Genomic DNA, 26,862 nt, shown 5'->3' on the forward strand with positions numbered 1-26,862 from the left:
ATTTCAGCCCCACGAAAGATTTCAAACTGAGCGGTTATACTTGTGTTACGCTCTTAGTTCAAAATATGTTTTTTCAAACTGTGTAACGCATCTAAAGCTGCCGGATTTGACATTTGATAACAAAGGGTAGTTGTGGCGAGTTGTGCTTATAATGAGTAAAGTTAATTGTGATCTCCTTGATTTCAAAATATGTTTTGTCAAACTCCATAATTGTGCCTGAGTAAAGATAATTGTGACCGTTTTTGCTTAAAAGTAAACAATTTTGTAATATAAAATCCCTCAAGTGCATATTTTCTATCAGCACGGTCCTTTGTCAGTTATATTTTAGTCATGATCGGACATTCATAAAAGATTCAAAAGATGCATGGGGACAATATCTAATTGTACTGAATATGTAAAAAAGCATATGATGATGCTTTGTATAGGGCTGGGCCAGTCAGCCTGGTCCGACCCGAAAAAGACTTCAGCAAGTGTTAGGACCCGAAAAAGACTTCAGCAAGTGTTAGGAATATGGTTAGGAGCAGTGTTTTAAAAAATGGCGACCCGATTCGACTCGAAAACACGCGTATTCGTACCTATTTCAACCGAAAACCGGGAACCACCCAGTTTTAGAGTGGAACTGCCGGTTCCCATCAGGTTCAACCTGGTTCTAGAGTGGAACCGTCGGTTCCCATCCGGTTTAGCCCGGTTCACACACGTAACACATGACACGCACGTGCGAGCGTGCCCCATGCACACTCACACGCGCACACGTGTGTCCGAGCGCACGTGCAAGCGTGCCCCACGCACACTCACAGGCGCACACGTGTGTTCGAGCGCACGTGCGAGCGTGCCCCACGCACATTTATACGCGCACACGTGTGTCCAAACGCACATACGAGGTTGCCCTAATATTTTTATACACATTTTATAATTCATATTGCATAGGTATTTTATATACCAAATTTGAATACCCATCTTTTGATGTGGGATAATTCCCAAACATCATTAAATGAAAACGAAATGTAAATATAGTCTATTAATAAGCAATTTATAGTCACATGTAGTTAGATGCCTTGATGGTTATGACTTTGAATTTTTTACTTAACCTTCCATGATCGAATCCCCTTGGGCACCCCCTTGGGCATGTATTGCATTTGAATCCCCTTGGGCATGTGTTGCATTTTTATTGTGTATATGGTGGTTGGTATAAATATTTTTGTTGTTTTCGAATCCCCTTGGACATGTGTTGCATTTTTGTTGTATATATAGTGGTTGGTATAAATATAAATATTTTTGTTGTGTATATAGTGGTTGGTATAAATATAAATATTTTTGTAAATAATATAAAAGACATAAAAAAATGAAAAATAAAAAAATTAATTTTTTATATAACCATTAATTTTTGTTGTATATAGTGGTATAATTATTTTTGTAAATAATATGAAAGATATAAAAAAATAAAAATAAAAAGTTTATTCTATTTGAAATCCCCATCTTTCTACTAACAATCTCTTTTACTAAATTTATTATAGAAACCTAAAAAAATAAATTTTTGAAAAATTGAAGTGTTATTTCCAAAATTTGTGCGCATTTTATTAATTTTTACATTGATAACCAAATCTTTTATTTAATTTATGAATTTTTACATTATAAATCATGTAATGTACTATTTTTCTTACAATTGTCAATAATACATTTTAAATTAGATAATATTATAAAATATTTTTAATTTGTTATTATTTGTCTAATAAAATAATTATAAAATGTAAACTAATAATTATAATTTCAGTATATAATATTATAATTAGTGAGGTTGTAATAATTTTGGATTATAGTTAGTTAGGCTGTAATAGTTTGGGTTTTTTTAGCGGGTTAGGGTTTTTTGCCAAAACGAGATTTTAATGGCCATTCTTTCATTGATTAGTTTACTCTTTATAATAGTCCATATATAATTATATATTTTATTCATGATAATTCTATGATTTTTCTTTTATGTGATGCAAATTTAATAGTTAAAATAAATTTATACAGGGAAAGAACATCTCAATATTTACAAATTGATAAAAAAAATGAAAGTTAATAATGTAGTACCCTCATTTTTTATTGGATTCCTAAAAAACAAAATTTATAATGAATTTTAATAATTTTTTCGGATTTTTTTTAAGCTTTAATCCGACCGATTCAGCCGATTCCGGATCGCCGATTCACCGATCCGGATCGGTTTTTGAGGTGTCCGATCCGGGTCACCGATCCGTTTTTTAAACCATTGGTTAGAAGGTTGGGCATAGGTAAAAAGCCATAGGTAAGGTTGGCTCGGTTGGGGCAACCCTGTGTTTTTCCTACTTTTTTTTTTTTTTTTCTTTTTTTGCTTGGTATTTAGGCCTTGCTTAACATGGAGCGGGCCAAAACTAGGGCATTTTGGCGAGGTAAGGTTGGCCCTAGCCCGATTCCAAAGAAACAGGCTTGGGCCAGGGATGACCCAACCTAATCCCGGCCCATTGTCAACTGTATGTTCGTACAATAAAATTAAAAAGGGCAGGAAACCCTTGGATAAAAAACGAGGGGCACATGATAGGTGCTAAATAGCAACCACCTATATGATGCCATATTAGTGGTACTTAAGAGTATCTCTCATATTTTATATTTGAGATATTTTTGGGATCATTTATTTTTTAAACAATGAGATCATAATCATTTTTAGCCATTGGATGTGAAATCCAACAAATAAAAATGTGTCACAAGATTTGAAAAAGTTTGTTTTGGACTTTGTGCCTAAACAATGACACATCTGCAACCATCCGGTTTTAACTTTAATAGTCAACAATGATTGTGACTTCTTTGTATCAAAAGTAAATGATTACATCGTAGACATTCTTTTTTACATTTTACACTCGTCTTTCTTTATTATTATTATTTTTTTAATGTTTTCCAATATAGCCCCAATTTAGAACCATTAATTCTTGATTGCTTACTAGATTTTTAGTTTAAAACCAATAGTTTCATATTACTTTGATCTTTCCTTGTAGCTTTATAAGGAATGAAGGTGATTTGGAACAATTAGTTACGGACAGTTTCAATTCCTTAGGTTTCTGGTTTGAAGCAATAATTTCATTATAGTGAGCAATTTGGAATTAATACTTTCAGATTGCTTTGGTTAAGCAGTTCTAAACGAATAGTTCTAAGCAGGGGTATGTGGCAAAAAAAAAAAAACAAAGAACCGAGCAAAAATATAAACTACAAAGAGTATTTTTTTAAGCGTTCGGTTTGTATACAAACCTAGGCTCTAAACAATCAAATTAGAGCCTACCTTCAAATAGTATCGAGAAATGTGGTTTTAATATTGGAAATCTTTGTGATAGCTTTAAAATATATTTGTATATTTATTTATAAAGTTTAAAGCTTGAAAAATAGTGTAGATCGACAAATCTATGAAAACATAAAAAATCTTAAAATTGACTATCCAAAAATGTGCTATAAAATACACTATTTTCAAACTTAAAATCCATTTTTTTCTCATGTTCATGCATCTTGATGTCGAGATGGTCGATTTGAAGATATTTGGGCATCAAAACAACCTCTTTTAGTGAAATTTTTGGGGTAGGCTCAAATTTGATTGTTTTGAGCCTCGGCTCTATATAAACGTTTTTCTTTTTTTAAAGGGATTGTCTACAAAGAGATCATTTATCTTTCATACATGGTGGTCACAATCATTATTGTCCCTCAAATTTCAAAATGGGTGGTTGGAAGAGTGTCATTGAATAGACACAAAGTTCCAAAAAAAATTTCTCAACTTGGTGACTCACATCAAGTCATCTAATGAATAGGAATAATTGTGACATCCATGTACAAAAGATAAATGATCTCTTTGTAGACGATCTATTTTTTAAAAGCCCTAGACAAAAAGAACTCATAAATTACAAAAACAAGTTGAAAAAGGCAGCAATTAAAAATAAATTTTTGAACTTCAACATTAGTTTATTTTGGAGTTTTATTTTTTTATTTCTTCAGGCTACTCATTCCACTTCTTCATGTATCATGAGATGTAAAATATTTTTCAGTGTTTTAAAAATGCATGGGCGTAGATCACCTGCTAATTGATCTTGGTCCAAATCAACAATTGAATAAAAAAAAAAAAAAAAAAAAAGAGCTTGTATACTCAGGAGCATAGTTTACTTATACTCATTCAGGTAGATGACTTAGTTGGGAGAATTTTTTCAATCTAAAATTTTGGTAACCACCTTCAAATGGTATTGAAAAATGTGGTTTGTATACAAACCTAGGCTCCAAACAATGAAATTAGAGCCTAACTTCAAATAATATTGAAAAATGATCGCAAATCCCAAGTTTGTCTTTAAAGAAAGCATTAGTAGAATCCACTAATTTCTTACCAAAATATATATCCTATCCTTCTTAATTACAAAAAAAAAAAAATATCCTTGCTAAAAAAAAAAAATTGGACAACAAACCTCCGATTAAGAAAATCCTACAACCTTAACTAAAATGTTTGTTTGATGTCCTGAATCATGTGCTAAATGAGTAGAAAAGCAGCGTGTACGGTTTGGCAAGGAAGAATGGAAGCAGGCAGGTCCTCACGTGTTGGGAGAAGTATCGAGCATGGGCATGGTCAATATACTGAAATGGTTTGGTGAAAATATCGATGGAGAGATAAAATAGGTCGCCCGCCCGCCCGCCCGCCCGCCCGAACGAACCCATCATCCCTTCCTGCTGTGACTCCTCCTCTTTTTCTTCATTCAAATGTGACAATGGCCATTTATTATTTCAATTGCAGCAGGAACCGCCACCTCCTCAACTCACGTCTCCATCATCATCATCATCCCCTTGTCTCCTCCAGATCGGCACCAGCAGCAGGCCCCTCCTCTCTTCTCAGGTAACCTTCTACTCCTCCGATATATGGATCAAAGAGAGAGAGAGAGAGAGAGAGAGAGAGAGAGAGAGATCATGCTTTCTCTGCTTGCAGTGACCTGCCATCCATCTACTTCTGAAAATTCTTGTTTCCTTCTCATTGCTACTTCTGGTGGATAATCAGCCTAATCTCCTTTGAAAAATTATCATGCTTGTTGGACATCATAAATTTGTTGAAATACATCGTTAACCTCTCAATCACCTGAATTGTGATTTTTCTTTTATCCTCGAGACTCAGCATATAAATGCATTTTCTCTGAATTACTCTTCACTTTTGATTTCCCTTTGGCTTACCAGTAGTTGGCATGGTTTATTCAGTACTAGTGTTGCCTCCTCGGAGGGAACCTTTTTTTGTATACATCCTTTCTGTGCTATATATACACGGTGTTTCATGGGTTGTACTTAAGCAGACTTGAGATGAATTTCAGAGTAGAGTTTATTTGTTACTTTTGCAGTCCTTATCACAATCAGCACTCCTCCCCGGCTGACAAAGAAAATGGTGCCATCATGAGGTTTCTTCTGATATCTTTCATCTATATTTAACTCTGGAGCTTTTTCCTTAACATATATGGGAACATGTTATATCTTTTATGCTTTTTTGGTAGTGTAATTTTCTTATATTTTTAGATAATTAAAGTAATGTAAATTTCAAGAAGAATCATATGTTTCTAAAAGGCATCTCCATCTTGTTAGGTTTGGTAATAGTGAGAGTCACCACACTTTTCTAAAGATTAAGTGAATTATGACAAAAAAAAAAGAAAGGGCTTTCTTAGGAAGCAATAAATAAACCCTAATGATTTTTATAAAACGGGGTTAAGAAAGACATGATACTCATCCTTTTATAGGTCACTCCTTTAAGGATCATGGAAGGGATGTCCAAAAAAGTGGTCGTTTTCCGAGAGAGAGAGAGAGAGAGAGAGAGAGAGAGAGAGAGAGAGAGGTTCACCCCTTTGGGGTCTTGGAAAGGGATATCCAAGAAGGAGGTGATTCTCTAGGAGAGACAAGGTCACCCTTTTGGGGGTAAAGGGATCTCCAAGAAAGAGGTCATTCTCTAAGAGAGAGAGACATGACCTCCTAGAGACGGATAATATTCCCATCGGGTTTTAGGTCGGTTAAATTTCTATTAATAGAGAGAGAGAATTCTCTTGGTTACTCTCAAGATTCTCTTTCCAGTAGCGGTGCAGTAATGGGAAAGATGAGGTCGATTGGTGGTGTTGCTTAATCGGGAGAGTGGGTTTAGGAGGGAAGATTTAATCGGGAGAGTGGGTTTAGGAGGGAAGATCGGTGAGGTTTTTGCTTGTAACCTAAAACTGTAATCTTGATTGTGATTATAGATTTCTACTTGCCGAGGTTGTGGACATAGGTCTTAGGGGCGAACCACGTAAATATCTGTATCGCTATGGTGTGTCTTTTGTGTTTGCTTCATTTTTCACACTTCTTTTCTTGTTGTATTCACTTTTTTTGTGTTTAGCCAACTGTGTAAATGGCCTTAGGTGGGATATCGGTGTTTGGGATTCCTAGTTTCACAAGCAAGAGGTTCCTTGGGACCCTACAATCGGTATTAAAGCACAAAGTGTGGACGGGGCTAAGGTTTGAATTTTCAATGGAGAAAAAGATGGATGGCGAAGTTAGATGGATACTAGGTTTGAGGTCAAGAAATATAGAGGCAAAGTATTTGCAAAAATTTTAGAATGGAGGCAATAAAGAAGAAAAATCAAGAAATATCTAGAATGAAGGTCGTCAAGGCGAAAATGTTGATTTTGCCACCTCATCTTTCCCACCTCAACTTTCCCACCTCATCTTTTCCCACCTCATCTTTCCCAACTTCATCTTTCCCACCTCGAGGAAAGATGAGGTTGATTGATGGTATTGCTCGGCTAGGACTGCGGGTTTAGAAGAGAAGATTGGTGAGGTTTTTGCCAATGTTTAGACAGATATTTCTCTTGTAACCTGAAATTATAATTTTCAATATGATAGTGGATATCTACTTGCCGAGGTTGTGGATTTCGCCCTCAAGGGTGAACCACGTAACTATTGTTTTGTGCCTTGTGTATGCTTTACTTCTTGAATTTCTTTTTTGTTGTATTCACGTATTTCACATTTAACCAACTATGTACATGATCTTGGGTGGGATCATGATATTTGGGTTTCCCAGTTTCTCAAGCAAGGAGTTCCCAAGGACCCTACATATCTCTCTCTAATGTATTGATACTTCCCTCCTATTTGAAGTCCTTGCCAGTCGCAAGGATGTTGTAACTCTTGGCAAGTTGTTTTCTTTCTAGGCTTGCGGATGTTGTGTGCTCAACATATATCTTGACATGGGCATTAAGGATCGCATATAGGATTCTGGCAATCCCCTTTAAAGGTTGTGATGGATTATTATTTTTTTGACAGAAAGCCATTTAATGAGATGTAGAGCAATTTAATTCATTATTAGGGGTTGCTAAAATCTAATCCATGGCCAGATGATGTGATAGAAGCGATCCAATCCATGCCATTATGCTGTAGCATTGCCTTTGTCAAGTGACTCTAGGACACCTTCAGGGCTGCCATGAGATGCAGTTCAGCATATAGAAACACTAGGACTTGACTTGTTACTGCCATCTGTAAACTAAGCATAAGTGCTGCAATGGACCCACCCCCACCCTCCTACACAGTATGTGAATTGGAATTTCATTGCCTCAGCCAGAACTCGTTGCTAGATACTGATTTGGCTGACAGGCATGCTGAAGGCTCACTTGGACCTGGACCATCTGAGTATATCATCCATGGCCTTGGCCAAAACTTCCTGCTTGACTTGCATGGGATGACCATGTTCTTATTTCTATGGGCCATCCTGTTTTCATAACTCCTGCATCCTATAGTTTCATAGCACCCGTTGCTCCAAAATATAGAGTGAGCATACTTTTGGTTTTGGAACACCATGGGCATTGCCTGGTTCTAGAAACATTCTGGGAAAAGTTAATGTTGGATTTATCTTCACTACCTCTTCATTTCTGTCTTAATACCTAGTTGGGTTATGTCAATCGTCAACAATCGAACATGTATCAAGTCATGAGATGTTTATAAATTTTGACGATTAGAGACTACTGAAATGTTGAGGTTTGAGATTCTTGGTGTCAATTGCTTTTATGAGTCATTTGGGCATTATGGTTAGAATAGAAGCTCATGGAATACCACTCTAATTTGAATTTTAACAAAAGAACACTATCTGCATTGAATGTTTATCATCTCAAGGCATCTTCTTTTTCTTATTGTTATTAATTTACATAAAAGGAGTACTATTCAAAATATATTCGAACAAAATGCAACTCCTCATATGTCAAATAGATCCTGAAGGCCCATACGCTCCCTACTAGCTCCTGTTCCTGCCAAGCTATTTGTGGACTGCTCTTTTTATTGGTAGTTCTTGTGGAGGTTGCTACCCTTATTATAAGATAACAGTAAAATTCTTTAGTCCACGTCTCCACAACCTGCTTGGCCTCCACCATCATGGAGATTGTTGTTGTGACAATGTTACTATATGTCACCTTAGTAACTACTACTTTAGAAAGTATACCAACAATTTACAGGCACCAGCACACAGCATTCATCTCACAGAAGTCTTGGAATGTGTGATATGAATGGTTATTGAGTCCTGAACTACTTTTAGCAGTATAAAGCTACAGATTGTTTTTAATTTAGAAGATACTGTTTTTTTCTTACAGTGAAATTTAGGAAAAAGCTTCCTGCTTGAAAGTCAATACATATTCCTATAGTTATTTTGATTTTCATATTGATTTTCTTTTTATTTGATTATGCTCTGTTGCCATTTCTATTTGAGTTTGTTCACTGGATATAATCTGGTCCTAGTCATCTTTCTGCATCGGAAAATTATTCTTTTATTTGGGTGACTTAATCTGGTTGTGGTCATCTTTTTGTATTAGCGTTTGATGTTTATCTATTCAGACAATGTACTGTGGTAATTTTTTCAGGTCTTCAATGTTTTCTACATATATTGGAGCCTTTCGAGTTTCTTGGTTGGCAAAGGTGATTACTTTATGAACTTGGATATATCCCTTCCTGTTGCTTGTAGCATTGTTTTTCCTGTCAATTCAATAAGAGAAATGTTTGAGGGAAAAGGGTTGCAGAGTAACACACTTGATGTTGGATTTTTGTGGCCATTTAAAGGCCTTACGAGAGGAAATTATAACTATAGTGATATGATAAATCCAATGGGAGTACGGTCCAGAGGAACCAAAGGATTATGGTTCAAAGGGACCGAGGTTGGCCAATATTGTTGCCGAGACTCAAACTAGGGTTGACGAGCTAGGTCAGTTAAGTATTAAAACCTTACGATACCTTGGTATAGAGCACACCCGATAAGGGTTAGCAGGTTTATTCCTTTATAAGGTCGGAGATGTCCAAGGTAGTTAGCCAAGGGATTGTGTGACCTTTGTGTGATTGGTGGGCTTGAAGGGACAAGGGCCAAATCCTCATCATAGACCACCACACAACATGCACACATGCTAGCCGATTGGGAAGCAAAACACCATTGAGGATGATGCTGATGCATGTACATGTGCAAGAGATAACCCCCATACACCAATTGTGATATATGTGCACAGGCCTGCGTGACCCAGGACTTGTCCCTAGGGGGAACTTGCAATCCATAGACTAGGATTCTGTCCCTCACTTATTGGCTGACTTTGGTAGCCCAATCATGAACCCCTGTGATGAACTGTGGGTCATGGGAATTACTGGGTCAGTTTGAGAAAATGGGCGTGGTTCATGATCTCTAGTGGAAGATGGAGTGCTTTAGTAATTTCGCTTTTTTCTCAACATAGTTGTATCCGAATCCCATCCAATTAATTTAAAAATAATTAATTTGACTATAAATGATTTTTAGACTGATAAAATGAATTTTAAAAGTCTCTGAATATTTAATTTTCTTAAAAAAATATATAAATAGTCTTAAACTAAGATCTTTCTACTGCTTTAGAAACATAGATTTCTACTTTACTCGGTAAATGAGGTAAGTGTTGCATTATGAACCTTTGATTCAAACATTGACGTGTTGTTGGAGTAACTCATTCCCTTCTAGGTGGATTTGCCACAACATGGGCATTCTTCTTAGCAATAATTATTTCAGTAGGATAATGGCTGAGAGGATTTGAAAGGAATTTGAAGGACAACAAACGAATACGATTTTTCAGCCAAACACATGCAAAATTGGAGAAACTCTCCACCCAAGCTAGGCGCTTGGAGCTTTTACTCTTTCTTTTCTGAAAACAAAGTCACGTGGAATTACCCCCTCAAGGCCCCATACTCCTCTTATTATAACATAATATTCAAGGGTATTAAATGGCCATACAATAAATAAATGGCCCAAAAAAACTAACTTAAACACAAATTTTATAATGACAAATTTACCACTGGGAATAATAATCATTGAATAGTACCCATAAATAGTATCATGAACAATACCTGTGAACAGTAATTAGTGAATGGTAAATCATTAGTGCCTTTTTCCAACTAATTGGGTTCAGCTAACTAGTGAATAGTAAATAAAACTATAAAAGAACCCTATAGTTCCTAAAAAAAAGTAAACCCAATTAAAATTAAAATATACATCCTTTAAAATTGAATGAAAATTAAAAATAAGAATAATTTTGTCATGCCTCAAATTTCTACTTACAATTGCCACAATGTAATGTAGAAATAGAAGATAAATACACAAATCAAGGATCTTTGACTTTTATTGCAAAATAAAACTTTTATTGCCAAATAAAACTTTTATTCATAAATAAATTCAAACCTATAATATGAATTCTAATACAATTAGGAATTCTAATCTAAGGAGTCCTAGTCAGTGTAGGAATTCAAATTTAAATAGGACTCCTGAAATAACTAGGCCTTCTAAGAAAATACAAATCAAGAACTGAAAATAAGCTAATAAACCAAAAAAAGAAAAAAAATGGGAAGACTTGTTGAACCTTTGCCTAGGATTACCCCCTTAGGACATAATACACCCCACACCAGATTACTGAACTCATGGTGCACTCGATCCTTAGGTCCTTTTGAATCCTCTGAACGTGAGAAGCACATTTGAAATACCTTCTTAACAGATCTATGGGGCTGATAGCACAAAACAAGACTGGATTTCTTTCAACCCCTAAACTTTGGGTCATGCCACAAAAGCACCTACCTTGAGCTCAAGGTAGCATATGGGCTGGGCGTACTCCACTCCCTAACTTGGCGAGCGTAAGTGGTATGAGCCATCCTTTATGGCGCTGCCTTTTAGGTGGGGTGTACGTGCCTTAGAGAGAGGGGAGAGAGAGAACTAGAGCGGGGCATGGAGGAGAGAGAAGGAGAGAGGGAAGTCTGAACACAATTGATGGGAGTGAGGGGAGGAACCCCCTTTATAAAGGCTTGAAAGCCCTAGGATATTCCAACTTGAATTAAGACTCAATTTGACTTTAGGAGTCCCAAGTACTCTATAAAGTCAGAGCGAAAATAAATCAGAGCAATCCTTTTTTGGAATCATCCATCATGATTAAGAAGGATTCTACAGACCTTATCCCTTGAATCTTTGATCCATATCTACTTCGATTAGACTAGAACGAGATCTTCCATAGTCTCATAAAATTTGGACTCTTATTCATATAGAAATAACTTCCGATAACTTTAGAAATCCAAGTCAACAAGGAAAATATTTTTCAAACTGATTTTCAAAAAACGGAAAAATTATTTTCCATATTTATCTGGATTCCCGAACAAATATCCAAACCTACTCGGAGAAATGTGGGGTATCCATTATGTGGGGGGTGAGGTCTAGTGGGCCCCACGTCGCACACCCAAGTGGGTCCCTCACATGTGAGGGTTGGGTTGTTGCCCCCCCACGTGGGTCCCACTCCAACAACATGTCCTTAGAAACTCGAGAAATATCAAAACTGCTCTTTAGGGCTTTTTAATGGTTAAAATAAATGCTTTTTTTTTTTTGAAAAATAACGAAAACTTGTAAGAAAATAAATAAGTCGAAAATAATATTTCTGAAGTTCTTAAAAATTCTAAAACACTAAAAAATACCTCTAGAATTGGATTGGTACCAATGGGTCAAGAAAAAGTGATTGTCAGGGCACTCAACCTATGTTAGAAACCATGATTCATGTCTATCTTCTCAAACCAACCCAACAAGGCCCATGACCACAGTCATACGTAGGGGCTCATGGTTTGGCACATCAAAGTTGGGCAATAATAGTGGAACCACACTCTTAGTATGTAGATTACATGGCCCCTTCTAAGAGCAAGTCACCTTTACGTATCACTATAGTACAAGGGGCTCTCTCTATGCACATATACATGTAGTCTCTATTGAGTTACTCCGTACGAAAGTTTATTGAGGATTTGGCCCTCACTCTCATAAGCCTACAACCACAAACTCCTGGCCAACAAACCATCTTTGGGCATCTCTCCAACCTCAACAATGGATAACCTTATTGAAACCCTCAATGGTATTGCCTATGCTTAGGGGGAAAGGGTTTTGGACATGACCTGGGCCGTCGACTGCCCAATCCTAAGTCAATCAACCCACATACACTTCCACAGAAGTGCACAATTCACAATATTTAGTATTTTTATATGCTATCACGGGCTTTAAAGGCCACAAACCCGAAAAGGTCCTATGGATGTAAAAAGAGTGGAGTTGGCTACATTAAAAGGATGACAACATTATACATCCATCTGGCCAAATGCATATATGCTTTGTCTACTGTTTTCTCCTCAACCAACACAATTTTGTTGGGTGGTTAGGTGCATGTTGTTGTCCTAGGTGAAAAATAATCCTTAATCTCACTTGGCCTCCTTGTACTGCGAGACATAGTCCCAATAGAAATTGTATTTGCATGTTCTTTCCTAGCTCTCCTAGTCTTAGACAATTGGCCTTCTTCTTCTTCCTCTTCAACATGCTCTTCTATAAAAGTTGGGTAAAGATTCTTGATCTTGACAAGAATTGTCCACCTCCTTTGCTTCTTACTACCAACTCATTTGATGCTTATTTGCATCTCAGACATCATGTGAGGGGGAACTTTAGGGCATTTGGCTACATTCCCTTGCTTGTGTGCCAAATGCCCCCTCACCCTATCCTCCCCCTTGGCCGCCCCTCCCCCTCCTCTTTTGTTTTGAAGAATATATTCGTATGTTTTCCCATTTATCACCTTTCTTCCCTTCTAATGTGCCCCCATGCCAGGTCTGATATTTTATTACACCCACTGGCAGCCATATTTAACTCCTAAAATTCCTAATGCTAAAAGATATTATGCTTCTGCTGGAGTATATTGTCCATTTACTCCTTGGGTAAAAACCCATCTCGGATAAATTTTAGGACCCCAAATTTTGAGCATGTAACCTCTTATAACCATAGAACCTCAATAAAAAAAAATCCTAATTGCATCCTCTATCCATTGAAAAAAAGTAATGGTTAAGATTGAATAGAGACCGTCCAATTTTTAGACGGTGAGATCTAAATGTTAGAAAACTCAAAATTCAATTTTTTTTGTTTTTTTGTTTTTTACTTTTAAAAATAATCATTTAGTGATTCTTAGGTGGTTTCCAAAATTCTGGGTTGAAAAAATCTTCCCAAGTAGGTCTTTTGACTGAGGGAGTAGGTGTACACTATGGTCCCACTATGCTCCCACGGGAGCATAGTTATGCGGTCATTCTTTATTTAGTGATTTCAATGACCCAAAATTCCAACTTCTAACATCCAAGAACCACACTAATCAACCAACATAAAAGCTCACACTCATGACTCTCCAAACTACCACCAAGCACACTTCACAAATCAATAATAATCATGTTCAGCAACCCTGCATCAAAAGAAAATAAAATATAAAATTAATGAATCAAAAAACATTTTAAAAGACCTTGCTTTTCTAAATCCATACTTTTTAACGCTTTTTGTAATACTATGATAGCCTTCAAACATCAACGGAACAAATAAATTCATGAAAGAATTCAGCTAAAAATAGAATAAGTTGAAAATATGAAACAACAATATTTCCATGAAACCAAAAATAAAATAATTTATATCAAGTATAAATGGTTTTTTGTAATCCATACTCCATAGGTTCGTTAAACTTGGCCTTATTTCAACACTTCAATGATTAAGGTGCTAAAGAACAAAAATAAAAAGAAAACCTACTATTTATCTTTAAAAATGCATAAAATGCTTCTTACAAAGAAAAAATATGCAACATACTAAAATAAACTTAATAAAGATTAATCATCCACTAAAATCAATAAAAGAAACACGGTACTTGGGGCTTCAAATCGGGTGGAATGATGGCCGGAATCTTCCCCAAAAGTCTCTAGGAAATAAAGCTAGGGTTGGACTGTTTTCATGTAGAGAGAAAGAGGGAGAGCGAAAATCACCAAAGTACTTTTCTCTCTCTAAAAAAATGGCTTCTAAAACCCTTAGACCACCCTTATAGGGTTGGAGTGTTTTCGGGTAGAGAGGGACGGAGAGAGAAAAATCACCAAAGTTTTTTTTTTCTCTCTCTCTCTCTCTCTTTAAAAAAGGGCTTTTAAACCGTTAAATCACCCTTTTAAGCTAAAAGCCCAAAACTCCCCTTGGAAAATTAGATAGGACCTACAAATTCACTAAAAAATGTGGAAAAATGGAGCAAAATAAAAAAATGCGGCAAAAATACAAATGCTATGGGGGTATTAGGCCCGATTGGTTTAGTAGCAAACTAGTGGATTGGCTGGTCCACCGTTTATTATCTGTTTGGTGGACATTCTGGTCTCGTGTGTCAGATCATATTGGAATGGCCACTAGTTGGCTAGTTCCCAGGACCGGCCAATCTAGTCCGATTCAGATAACCTTGTCTCATTTACTGTGCTTTTTGAGGTTGACCTTGAGACTGGATGCAAAAGTTCAATTGTTTCTTAGTTAGACCTTCCCTTGAGTGAACTCAAGTTGGCATCCCAGCCAGGGAATTATATGATGATTCTCAAAACTCATATTATTGCAACCTGGCTGAGTTAGGGCATGTACATTTTTGATAATAAATTATCTGTTGTTTGACAGTGTCCATTATAAAGTTGTTTGAGGTAATAGGAAGTCCTACATATAACTTTATGTTTTTGAAAATTGTTTTACTTTATTCAAGATAATTTGCTAAAAATAATTGTTTTTAGCCAAAAATAGCTAAAAATCACCAAAAAATTAAGTAATTAAACAGTATTGTATATAATACAAGGTACATACTAAGCAACTAACAAAATAATATTATCCAGAGTATATTAATTTCAGATAAGATAGTCTATACCAGATGGAAGTAATTATCATCCAAACATACCCTCAGAATATTAAAGCATTGCCCTTAGTTTCCCCTGCATAATCTGGTTGTCTTGTAAATTGTCTCTCATGATCCTCCCAAAGGTCTCCTTTCACTCTATTCTGTTATCTTATCAGATTTTTCCAACAAAGCCAGTCTCTATAAGAATATGCTTACTCATTCTCTTCCAAATCCATAGCATATAATGAAATCTTCAGTAATGATTTGTTCCTAATATTGGTCCTTCGATAAACCTGCCCTTGTCTACTTAAAGTGAGGGCTGCTAACACCAAATAAAGGTCTTTTGGAAGAACAAGCTGTCAATGAAGACGATCATTCTTGAAAAGAAGCCAGTCCAGGTCTTCTAGTAACTTCCTTTGTAAGACATACTAGATGGGTGGGATCCATTTCTCGAATTTTCTAATATATGCATTCCATTAAAAAAATTTCTCTTATATAATCACTCTAGTCGGATACCAACCAAGAGAAGAAGCCACCCGAGTTTGCACCTCTAGTTGCCATATCCTATGATATGGAGAATGGAGGAAATCCCATTAAACGAACTCAAAAAAATCAAGGAGCAATGTCCCTCCAGATACAACTTAGCAAGGCCAGGCAGGGAAATTAGGTTAGGAGTGTAGCAAACATTTCTTACATTTTAACAACATATCTGGATGTCCTAATGTTTCTGAAAACAACGGTTGTCTCGGAAGACCCTTCATGATGTGATAAGAATCTCACCATAATTCCCATATGCATTTCCTATTTATTTGAGTTCCTTTTCCTAGATGAAATCATGGAAGTACATATTTCTACAGGAGGAGAAAGATAGATCGATGAGGTTTATAATGGGTTTGGAGCAGATAGATATGTGTCAAGCTTTAGATGGTAGATATACTGATCAAGCTTTAGTTGTTAGATTTATGAATATTGGAGCTTTAGATGTTAGATTTATGAATATTGGGAAGTATCTCACATATCCTTTTACTTTTGACTAAACTCTCATAAGCACTTATGAGTGCATGCTCTATGTCATGCACGCGTACAAGAGAGTTCCATGTATTCAATCCTTTTAGCATACACATCAATCTTTCTCATGGAATAAAGTGCATTTTACTGTTGATATGATTTTTGTTTGGGGTGGTTTGTTTGAGGTGTCAACTTTAAACAATCAGAGTAAGGCGTACGTCCAAACTTTGTTAGAAGATGTAATTTTGGTGTCAGAAATTCCTACGATAGCCTGAAAATCTATTTTCACCTCTAATTAGGAAATTTAAACACTGAAAATGGTACACATTGAGCTTATCTATATGCACTTCAAGGCCTTGGAAATGGACGGTCTAGCTAATGTGTTACAAGATGCACTATGTTTAGGATGCCCCTATTTTTTTTCTATATCCATACATTTCAAGTTGGGCTTGATCAATTCGAGGGCTTTCCATTGTCAGAAGACCATTTCTGATGGGTTTTTGAGTTTTGCCTTATTTCTACAGTGTAAGGTTGACACCTTATAAAAACTTTTCCCTTTTCGTATTTTCTGAAACTGATTTTCATGGAACGAAACCACATTTCTTTCATTGTTTGGAGAAAATGGTTTAACATACTTACCCTTTCTTGGAATAATGTTTCCTTCCTATGATCTTCTCTTGACATTTTTCGTTTTCTTATGCAGTTACCATGTAGAGGGCGATGGTTCTCATCTGCTGGTATAATTTCTTCTCTTATTCAATCTTTTTTATTAACATTGTTTTGCGGCACGTCCTTGCATGATAAAAAATTATTGGGAGCTCTAAAGCTAGTCTGAGATAATAAAATAAACTGGTATTATAAACTTCTCTAGTCTTCTAGAACATTTCTTGAGGGATTACCAGGCTTTTTTATGACCATTTTTTGTATTAGTAAAGTAGAATATGAATTTAGCTAGGACTGTTACACTATTATGTGAAATTAATTGTTGTGAGCCTTATTTATTGGAAGCCATCTAGTGCTTAAAATCATTAAATGAAGTGAAAATTTTATTTTCCTGTTTCCTTCTGTAGATCAATTACATTTTAGCTGTGGCTGCAAAGTCCTGGTTGACACTATGATAATTTTGTTTGATTTATGAAGTTTCTATCTCATGCTAGGTTGGAGTGCCCTTTAAATTCCTTATGTAGTTCCGCTTTAAAAAAAAAAGAATTTCTAAATTATTCAATCTCTTCCTCTGCATGGACATATCAAAGTCCTGAAGTGAAAATTTTATTTACTGGTTTCCTCCTGTAGATCAATTACATATTAGCCGTGGCTGCAAAAGTCCTGATTGACATTGATAATTTTGTTTGATTTATGAAGTTTCTATCTCATGCTAAGTTGGAGTGCCCTTTGAATTCCTTATCTAGTTCTGCCTATAAAAAAAAAAGAATTCCTTATCTAGTCAATCTCTTCCTCTGCATGGACATATCAAAGTCTTCCCTTGATGTAGTAGCAGAATCCAATGAGTACTTGGAGAAAAGAGAGAGAGAGTGAGAAAAACTGTACAAGAGGAAAAGTGGGCCACAAATGAGTCGCGAACAATATTAGGCCTATCCTAGTAAAGGAAACTAATAAAAGGTGTTATTTCTGATAAGTAGGATTGATTTTGGTCTTTTATAAGTCACTCAAGTTGTAGGGTTATTTCAGTACTTTTCCTTTATTTTATGTTTAAGGGTCTAGATTAAAAGATGGGCATTTAAATCTAAGGGCTGGTATTGCACCCTACATAGAGAGTGACAAATGTACGCCCATGCAAGGCCGACTAGCCACCGTTTGCTTGAAGTTTTGAATGAAAAACAGCAGGAAAAAGGAACAATCCAACACTCTCCATTTTCTTTGGGCACATGATCTCTAGGGTGGATCCCTATTTCATGTTTATCTACTTGATCTTCTCTCTCCAACTTCCCTCTTCTTCATCATTCACGCAGATCTCAACGGTTTGTGCCTTTTAAAAAGACAAATATCGGCATCAGTTGGTATTTGAGCTATTCGTTTTTTCCCTAGGACTGCTCCTTTAACTCATGGGTGCACGGGGAGGACAAGGTATTGCATGTGCAGATCGCCTGATTTGTCGCCTGAAATGAGGAGATCAAATTTCTAAAGAAGAAAGTAGTATCTTTAACCCAATGATATAGAAAACACATTTTATAGCTGTCCTCTGTGTAGGGAACCATTTGAGCAGGGAAAATGCTAATAGGACACAGTCTTGTTGTGTAGAGGTCTTGGTATTGAAGTAGAAATTCCTGAATTTTGTGGTCTGTTAAGGGCTGAAGATTTTACTGACTGGTTGAACAACGTCTACAAAATCGTTGATTATAAAGATGTGCCGGATGAGAAGAAGGTGAAGCTGGTCGCTATGAAATTGAAAGATTATGCATCAGCAGGGTAGGGAGAGTTAAAATGACACTGGAGAGGAGAGGGAATTAGAAAATCACAAATTGGGAAAAGATGGAGTGGAATTTATGTGAAACTTTTTTGCCTTTTAATTATGCCCAGGCCATGTATCAACATTTACATTCTCTTTGGCAAGGAGATGGAACTGATAGACGATTATGCCGAAGAGTTTAATGTACTGAATCTGCTAATTACCTGTAATGACCTGTCAGAAACTGATGAACAACTAGTCTCACGATCTGTAGGGATATTGAGGCAGCAAATACAGGACATTTTGTCCTTACAATTTTATGGACTGTTTTGATGGCAAGCCATTGTGCCCTGGTGGTGGACAGTAGGGAAAGGTCAACTTACACGAATGAAGTCAACAACCCAAGTGGGAAAGTTCAGGATCAGGCAACAGTACCATAAACTATATGTTTTTGAGCAACAAAAGAGACTTCCAAATACTGTGGGTCTATGTTTGTAGAAACCAAAACAGCAGAGCATCATTCTGTTGTTGCAAGTGTGGGTATCTAAATCATAAGTCCTCAGGCAGTAGGAAAAATTCCAATCACCTGGCAAAAGGTAAACAACTAATAGTTGAAGGGAAGGAGGGTGATAGGGATTGTCTATGATAAAGAATTTGGAGAGAAGAAGAAGATGACGGGTTATGTATGGTGATGAGCTGAGGCATTTGTTATTTGGAAGAGATTGGTTTTACTGAAATATAAAACCAAGGAGGGTTGGTTAAGAATGAATATTTTGCACACAGATGCACCATCTCTGGGAATGTATGCGAGCTGAACATAGACAGCGGGAGTTGTGAAAATGTGATCTCCCAATAGGCAGTAGATAAACTCAAGTTGAGTGAAAAGAAACATCCAAGGCCTTTTGAGCGGTCCTGGCTCAATAAAGTGAGTGAGGTAACTGTCTCTAAATGTTGCCTTGTTCATTTTCCATTCGAAAGAACTACCTTGATAATGTATGGTGTGATATTGTCTCCATGGATGCATGTCATATGTTGATGGGAAGGCCATGATAGTATGACTGTGGTGCCATTCGCGATGAGAGAAAGAATACTTATACATTTTATAAGGATGATGTCAAAATAATCTTGGGACCCATGAGGGAGGGAACTGCATCTAGGCCTAGTCAAGGGAGTGTCCATTTTTTTCATTGGCAAGTGGTATTGAAGAGGCCCGAGAGTGTGGACTGATGTATGCTTTGGTAGTACAGAATGATGTAACGCTCTACCTGAGGAGGTTGAACCCCTAATTAGGAATTATGGGATTGTTATACCAGAACTTCCTTTGGGATAGCCTCCCATGAGGGACATAGCCGTTATGCCAGGCTCTAGTCTACCAAATAAGGTGGCAAATTGGATGAGCTCTGAGGAACACAAGCCCATTTTTACCAAAAAATGGCTGCATACCAAATTGGCAGGTTATGGAGTTAGTGGTAAAGGGCTTGATCTAGGAAAGCACGAGCCCATGAGCTCTACGAGCCTTATTGACAACAAAAAAGATTGGGACATGACGCATGTGTGTGGACGGCATGGCTATTAACAAAATTGTCATCAGATATCACTTCCCTATACAACAATTGGACTATATGTTGGATTTGATAGTGGGTGCTGAGGTGTTTTCCAAAATTGATTTAAAGAGTTGTTCACAAAGTATAAGGCCTAAGGATGAATGGAAAATGGTATTTAAGACACTTGAATGGGTTATATAAATGACATGTCATGCCATTTGGGTTGTCTAATGCACCTGGCATGTTTATGAGGGTGATGAATCGGGTGCTTAAACCCTTTATAGGAGGTTTGTGGTTGTATACTTTGATGGCATCTTGGTGTATAACCCTTCCAGGGGAGGCTCACAAACAGCATTTCCATGAAGTTTCTGAAGTGTTACGAAGGGCAAACCTGTATATAAATTTCAAGAAGTGTAGTTTTCTGACAAATAACATGGTGCTTATTGGATATGTGATATCTTTTGAAGGGGTGAAGGTGGACCAATGCAAGGTGAATATTATCCTCGAAAGGTAGACACCTAAAAAGTTTACATATCGCCATTTTAATCTGCAATTTCAGCATGTTGATAGCCCCTAATACAGATTGCATGAAAAAAAGGGTTTTCAGATGGACCTAGGAGATATAGAGTAGCTTCAAAATGGTAAAAAGAAAGACCAGTGTTCGAAAATTCAGGCGCCCGACCGCCTAGGTGAAAAAAATTAAAAAACGTCTAGGCGCTGTCTGGGCGCGGTCATTATGCGCCTTGTCTCTAGGAGGCTGCCTAGGTGGGCAAGGTATTTCCTAGACACTAATATCTGGGCGCCACCCCGTGACACTTTGCGGACGAGCAGAAAAAAACCCTCGGTAAAAGGATTTTCGGGGTTATTTTGGCCTTTAGCGTGAGAAAATCCTCCAAAAACTAATCTTTCGTGATTTATCGAAAAATCGATAAATTTTTTACGATTTCTTCCCAAAACAAAGGCAATAGTTGTGGGTGAATTTAGAGCTTATAGTAGTTGATTTTGAGAACTTTAGAGGAGGTTTGCACTGCATTGATTTGATTTTGATATTTTTAAATATTATCATATTTGAAAAAGGGTTTTGATTTTATTTTGTTACAATATATTATGTTGTGAATCATGTGTATTTTCTTTTTCTTTTTTTTTTTCTCATACGATATATTTATATGTTTGTAGGTAAAAAATTGGTTTTTTTTTTTGTGATTAATTGATTTTTTTGTCATTTGGACAATGAAATTGAGCATATATCGTATCTTTTACAAATAGTTCACTCATTTTTTGTACAATGTGTCATGTTTTGATATTCTATTATTTTTGTTTATCTTTATTTGATAAATAATGATTATGTATTTATGTGATATCTTAATGAGTTAAGTCTTAATTCTTAAAATGAAACTAAGGTCTTATATATTCATTTAAGTCTTATTGTAAAGTAATATTAAGTCGTACTGTTTTGAAACTAGCATCTTAATAATATCATATCATATATCTTAATTCTTTATTAATTGATATCTTAATGAGTAAAGTCGTCTTGTAAAACTAACATAGTAACAACTTAATTTTATATATTCATTTAAAACTCATATCAAGGGGGGACAGGGGGGTTTCAATCTTTTTGAGGATTGTGAGGGTACCCTGTCCTTGGGCAGGTGCATAGGCTTCCAGGCACCCAAAACATCTAGGAGCCCGAATCCGCATTTTTGAACACTGAGAAAGACGACTGAAGCACCTGGACTTTCTATGCTAAATGGTGGTAAAGCGTTTGGAGTGAGTTGTGATGCCTCCAAATACACATTTTTTAGTTAGAAGATATAGTGTTCTATGCTATTATGCAGGCCTTGCGTCATTGGCATCACTATTTGGTGCAATGAGAGTTCATCTTATTTTCAGACCAGGAGGCGCTGAAATATATCAATGGGCAACACAAGTTGAATAGGCGGCATATGCCAAGTGGGTTGCTTGTTTACAAGAGTTTACTTTAAACTCTTTCACGCTGCAAGAGTTTAAAGTTGCTGATGCACTAAGAGAAGAGCAGCTTTATTGAGTACTCTGAAGGAAAATGCTATGGGCTTTGATACCTTCAAGGAATTTTACGCAAATGACACGTATTTTGTAGTAATTATGAGGGAGGTATTGGCCGGACATTGCACTGATTTTTGTGCGCACAATAGGTTTCTCTTCCAGGGAACTAGGTCGTGTGTACATGAATGCTCACAATGAAAGAAGATTATCATAAAGCTGCTTGGTGGGGGGTCAATTTGGCAGGAACTTTAACCTTAGTTGAGAAGCGCTACTATTGGTCTAAGTTGAAGCAGTATGCGACAAGTTCTGCCAGGTTTCCAAGTTTCAAAATGCAGGATTATATGCCCAACTTGTAGTTCTGAAAGCACCTTGCTTAGACATGAGCTTGGATTTTGTGTTGGGCCTCCCACAGACTCAACAAGGCATGGACTAGATCATGGTGTTAGGGGACAAGTTTTCTAAGATGGAACACTTCAATCCTTGTTGAAAAACTGTTGGATGCATCACATGTGACTAATCTTTATCCCAAAGAAATTGTTCATTTGCATGACAGGCCAAATAGCATCACTCTTGATCATGATCTGAAGTTTGTTAGCCATTTGTGGAGGTATTTGTGGAAGAAACTGGATACTAAATTTTGCTGTAGCAGTGCCATTCACCCTGAAACTGGTCATACAGAAGTGGTTAATCAAATTACAACGAAGCTTAGTTGGAAACAAGCCAAAGTAATGGGATTTGATACCGCCACCAGTGGAATTTGATTTCAAAAGGTTGAAGAATCGTACCAAGCAGCATAGTCCATTTGAGGCTGTGTATGTATGGAATCCCAATAGGGTTCTAGATTTGATGCCTATCCCAAATTTAGGAAAGACTAAGACGTAGCTGAACACATTAAGTCAATTCATGAGTAGGTATGACAACAAATGGAAGCCAGCAATGCAAAGTACATTGCTGTAGCTAATGAGCACCGCTAGAGAGTAGTGTTTGAAGTTGGAGATTATGTGTGGGGAATATTGAAAGACAGGTTTCTTGTTGTTGAATACAACAAGTTGAGTGAGAGGACAATTGGGCCATGCGAGGTTTTGAAGAGGATAAATGACAGTGCATACCAGTTATATAGCCATGCCATAGCAACACTTCGGATGTGTTCAATGTCAAACACCTAATTCCATATAACGGAGATATATCCTGTGATGATGGTGAGTGCAACTCAAGGATGAGTTCTCTCCAACTGGGGGAGACTAATAATAGTAGCAGTAGTTGGTTTTTTCTTGGAGAATACACACATACATACAAACACACACACACATAGAGAGAGAGAGAGAGAGAGAGAGAGAGAGAGAGAAGAAGAAGAAGAAGAAGAAGAAGAAGTGGTTTGCAAATGAGTCGCCAATTCTTTGGCCTATCCTGGTAAAGAGAGCTAATAAAAGGGGCAAGGTGTCAAAAAACGCTAGGCCTGAGGCGGCCTGCCTGGCGCCCAACGCCTAGGTGGACGCCCAAAACCTCGGCCGCCCTGTACTTTTTTCACTTGGGGGTTTTCATATATTGAGGGTTGTTTCTTCTTCTTTTTTTGACTTTGGGGTTAAAAATAAACCCCATAACGTTTTTATACAACCTTGGTGGTCAAAATGACCCCCTTTACCCTTTTGGGTGGTTTAAAAAAACGAAAAAAGCCTTACGGCCTTGGGCGCCCCCGCAGGTACATCCGCGTGTGTAGGGCTGCCTAGGTCTAGGTAGGCGAATTTTTGGTCTAGGCTGCCTTGGTGCCAGGCGGATTGTTTTTTAAAACATTGAAAATGGGTTGTTTGTAATTTATAGAATTTATTTGATCTTTTTATAGTCTCTTAAGTTATAGGGTCATTTTAGTACTTTTTTCCTTTTATTTATGTTGTGTCTTAACAAAAGAAGGGGGTTTTGATCTAAGGGCTGGTATTGCCCCTTGCATAGGCTTTTGAGAGAGACAAATATATGCTTATGTAAGGAAGATCTAGCCACCTTTTGCTTGAGTTTGAATCAAACACAGTAGGAAGAAGAAAGAATGTAGCATTCCCTCTCCATTTCTCTTGGGACATGTTCTCTAGGGTGGATTCAAGCCCTGTCTCATGTGTTTTTACTTGATCTTCCCTCTCCATCTTCCCTCTTCTTTATCTTTCACACAGATGTGAACTGATTATGCCTTTTAAAGCAAAAAAATACCACCCTCACAAAGACAGAACAAAGGTCCATAACAAGTTTTAATGTTTGGAAAAGAAAATCATTTACACATTTACATGGCAGATTCCAATGTTTCACACACTTTCCTGTTGAACAATTGTTCTTTTTATCATCAGCACTTCAACAACAAATACACAATTAGCGAATTATTTGGCTGGAGCTGAAGCTACCTATATAATTTTCACATGGAATGATCTGCCAGAACAGATCTGTTGAAACATCAACATTCCTCTTCCATATGGGATGAAATGTTATATCTGATTGCAGTTTCTAGGAATGCAGCATATGTTCATGGTGCCATTTATTGGAACAATAATATAGGTATTCAAGAATGGTTGTAGTGAGATGAAGTATCCCAAAAATATCTCTGAAAACAATTTCTTTTACTGTTAAAGTCAACCATCCTCTGTTTGGACACATTCTTGGAGTTCATTTTCTAGTAAATGCTTTGGTTTTCTCATGAATGTTGCAGATCTTCCAAGTCATACCATTCTTCCAATGCCGGCATTATCCCCAACCATGGTAAGTTGCGACAGAAGTATTTGAAAGTCATTCTTCAGACTCGTTTACTTCCTCTTTCGTTTCCATTGATATTTGAACTCTTTTAGATCTGCACCTTCAAATTGTTGTCACAGTTCTAGTTCATGTCGACCAAAAGCTAACTGATGGATTTGATGTAATTATGGTCCTCTTCAGAATCAAGGCAACATCGTTAAATGGAGGAAAGAAGAAGGAGATAAGGTCAATTTTGGTGTTCTATGTTGTTGATGCCATATTAATTAAATTTATTATCCTTCTTATTCTGTCTTAGCCAGTATTCTTGGAAATGTGGAGATTTTTTCTACCATTTCGATTGGTTTAATGTTCTGGCAGATAGAAGTGGGTGACGTGATATGTGAAATCGAGACAGACAAAGCAACCCTTGAATTTGAGAGCCTTGAGGAAGGGTAATCATCTTTGCGTCGTTCTCATGGTTAATTAAGAACTGATGCCTTTACACTTGCTTGGTAGTCTTCTTTCCTGCTCTTGTTTTAGACAATCCCATAGAGCAGTGCAATTTTGGCATGGGCTTTCTTTCTCTTTTGCTAGTATTTTTCATGATTCGCTGCTTTCTGAATCGTGTCCCATTTATTAACGTATTGATTTATAAGTAACACATGACTTAGTGAATTTCTTGAAAAGACCAGATTATTTGCAAAGTTTTTATCTGGAGTGATAAATAACGTTGGCTATTGTTGGATGGTGGCTATTCTTAGTTACAGATACGTGATACTTCAATAGATGTGATTTCTTTGGTCTCTTACTTTTAAATTGGTAACAAATTGGATTCCTTTTCGTAGTGATATTATATAAGCCATCAAGAAATACTTCAACAGCTTCATTGTCATGTAACTTTTTCACGACATAGTTATCAAATGCATCTGCATAACACATTTTGCAGCTGCATCAAAGGGGATGCCCTTGGACACCTCGTAAACCCACATATGCATGCGATCATGCGGCTGCATATTTGGTGTATCACCCTCATATGCGGGCGCATTACCCACCTTTCATTCATTCAAAAAGGCTACTCATAAAAGTCAGATCCTTGGGTATATACAATAAGTTGGGGAGTCCCTGTACAGAAGTATAAAGTGGGAAACAAATGAGAGGTACAAAACTAGGCGGTGCCCTGAACATTGAGACTAAACATGTCCATGGAGACTAGACTGTTTCTTAGGTCACTTATTGCGCCTGTGCTGGGACCTTCGAGTGGTCTTCAAGCACACCTGGTGAGAGGCCAACCACATAGCTGGTGTGCTTGCTAAAGAAGGGCCCCTGGGGGATGGGGAGGGGGTGGGGGTGTTGGGAGTGCGCGCACAGTCTTCAGATGGTACCATTTATTGAGATTACTACTTCTGGAAAACTTGTTGACATTTTGGTGTAGCTGTTTTTGGTTCTTTCATTGACTCACTCGTGAACACACCATTTTTGTTGTCGTGGCCTCCATTTTGTCATCCATGTAATGAGCCACCCCCTTTGTGGGCTGCCTCCATTTTTTGATATGTACGCTTTACATGATTTGTAATAGTAGTTGACCTTAAGCAAAAAATGTGCCTGAAGTGGCTGGTTCCCATACCAGTTCACCCTGTCCAAAATCTAGGGGAAAATGAGAGTGCAAGAGGGATGGTAGGGCCAAAAGATCTGTAGCCTTACTATCAGTGAATGTCCGTTCTAAAAGCTTGGATCCTAGACCAATGGATCACCCAATCTATCATATGACTCTATTACTTGGTACCTTAGATATAGCATAGTGTCTGATATGTCAAAGGTATTATTAATCACTGAGATTGAAGATTGATTAATAGTACCTTTGATAAGTTGGACTATATGTCTTAAGGCTTCCAAGTGAATATTGGTAGGAGCATGCATAAATTGGTATACTTGATTTACTGCAATGGCAATGTCAAGACAAATAAGAGTAAGATACTGAAGCGCACCT

At 37.0% G+C, this 26,862-nt stretch overlaps 1 protein-coding gene across 2 annotated transcripts in view; it reads left to right on the plus strand.

The window, feature by feature from the left end:
• Positions 1 to 4,641: 4,641 nt before the first annotated feature.
• Positions 4,642 to 26,862, plus strand: part of LTA3 (Dihydrolipoamide acetyltransferase, long form protein) — a 46,276-nt gene continuing 24,055 nt past the window's right edge. The window contains exons 1-7 of one of the 2 annotated variants that reach the window (XM_011627691.3): positions 4,642 to 4,870; positions 5,361 to 5,417; positions 8,880 to 8,934; positions 16,897 to 16,930; positions 24,853 to 24,902; positions 25,077 to 25,121; positions 25,254 to 25,327. In XM_011627691.3, the coding sequence (XP_011625993.1) occupies positions 4,746 to 4,870; positions 5,361 to 5,417; positions 8,880 to 8,934; positions 16,897 to 16,930; positions 24,853 to 24,902; positions 25,077 to 25,121; positions 25,254 to 25,327 (440 nt within the window). In that variant the 5' untranslated portion in view covers positions 4,642 to 4,745. The remainder of the gene's footprint in view (positions 4,871 to 5,360; positions 5,418 to 8,879; positions 8,935 to 16,896; positions 16,931 to 24,852; positions 24,903 to 25,076; positions 25,122 to 25,253; positions 25,328 to 26,862) is intronic. The other variant, XM_011627692.3, reaches the window with a different exon arrangement.

The sequence above is a fragment of the Amborella trichopoda genome, chromosome 11 (genome assembly GCF_054954075.1).
Source record: "Amborella trichopoda isolate Santa Cruz 75 chromosome 11, AtrichopodaSantaCruz75HAP2 v2.0, whole genome shotgun sequence".
NCBI classification, from domain to species: Eukaryota; Viridiplantae; Streptophyta; class Magnoliopsida; order Amborellales; family Amborellaceae; genus Amborella; species Amborella trichopoda.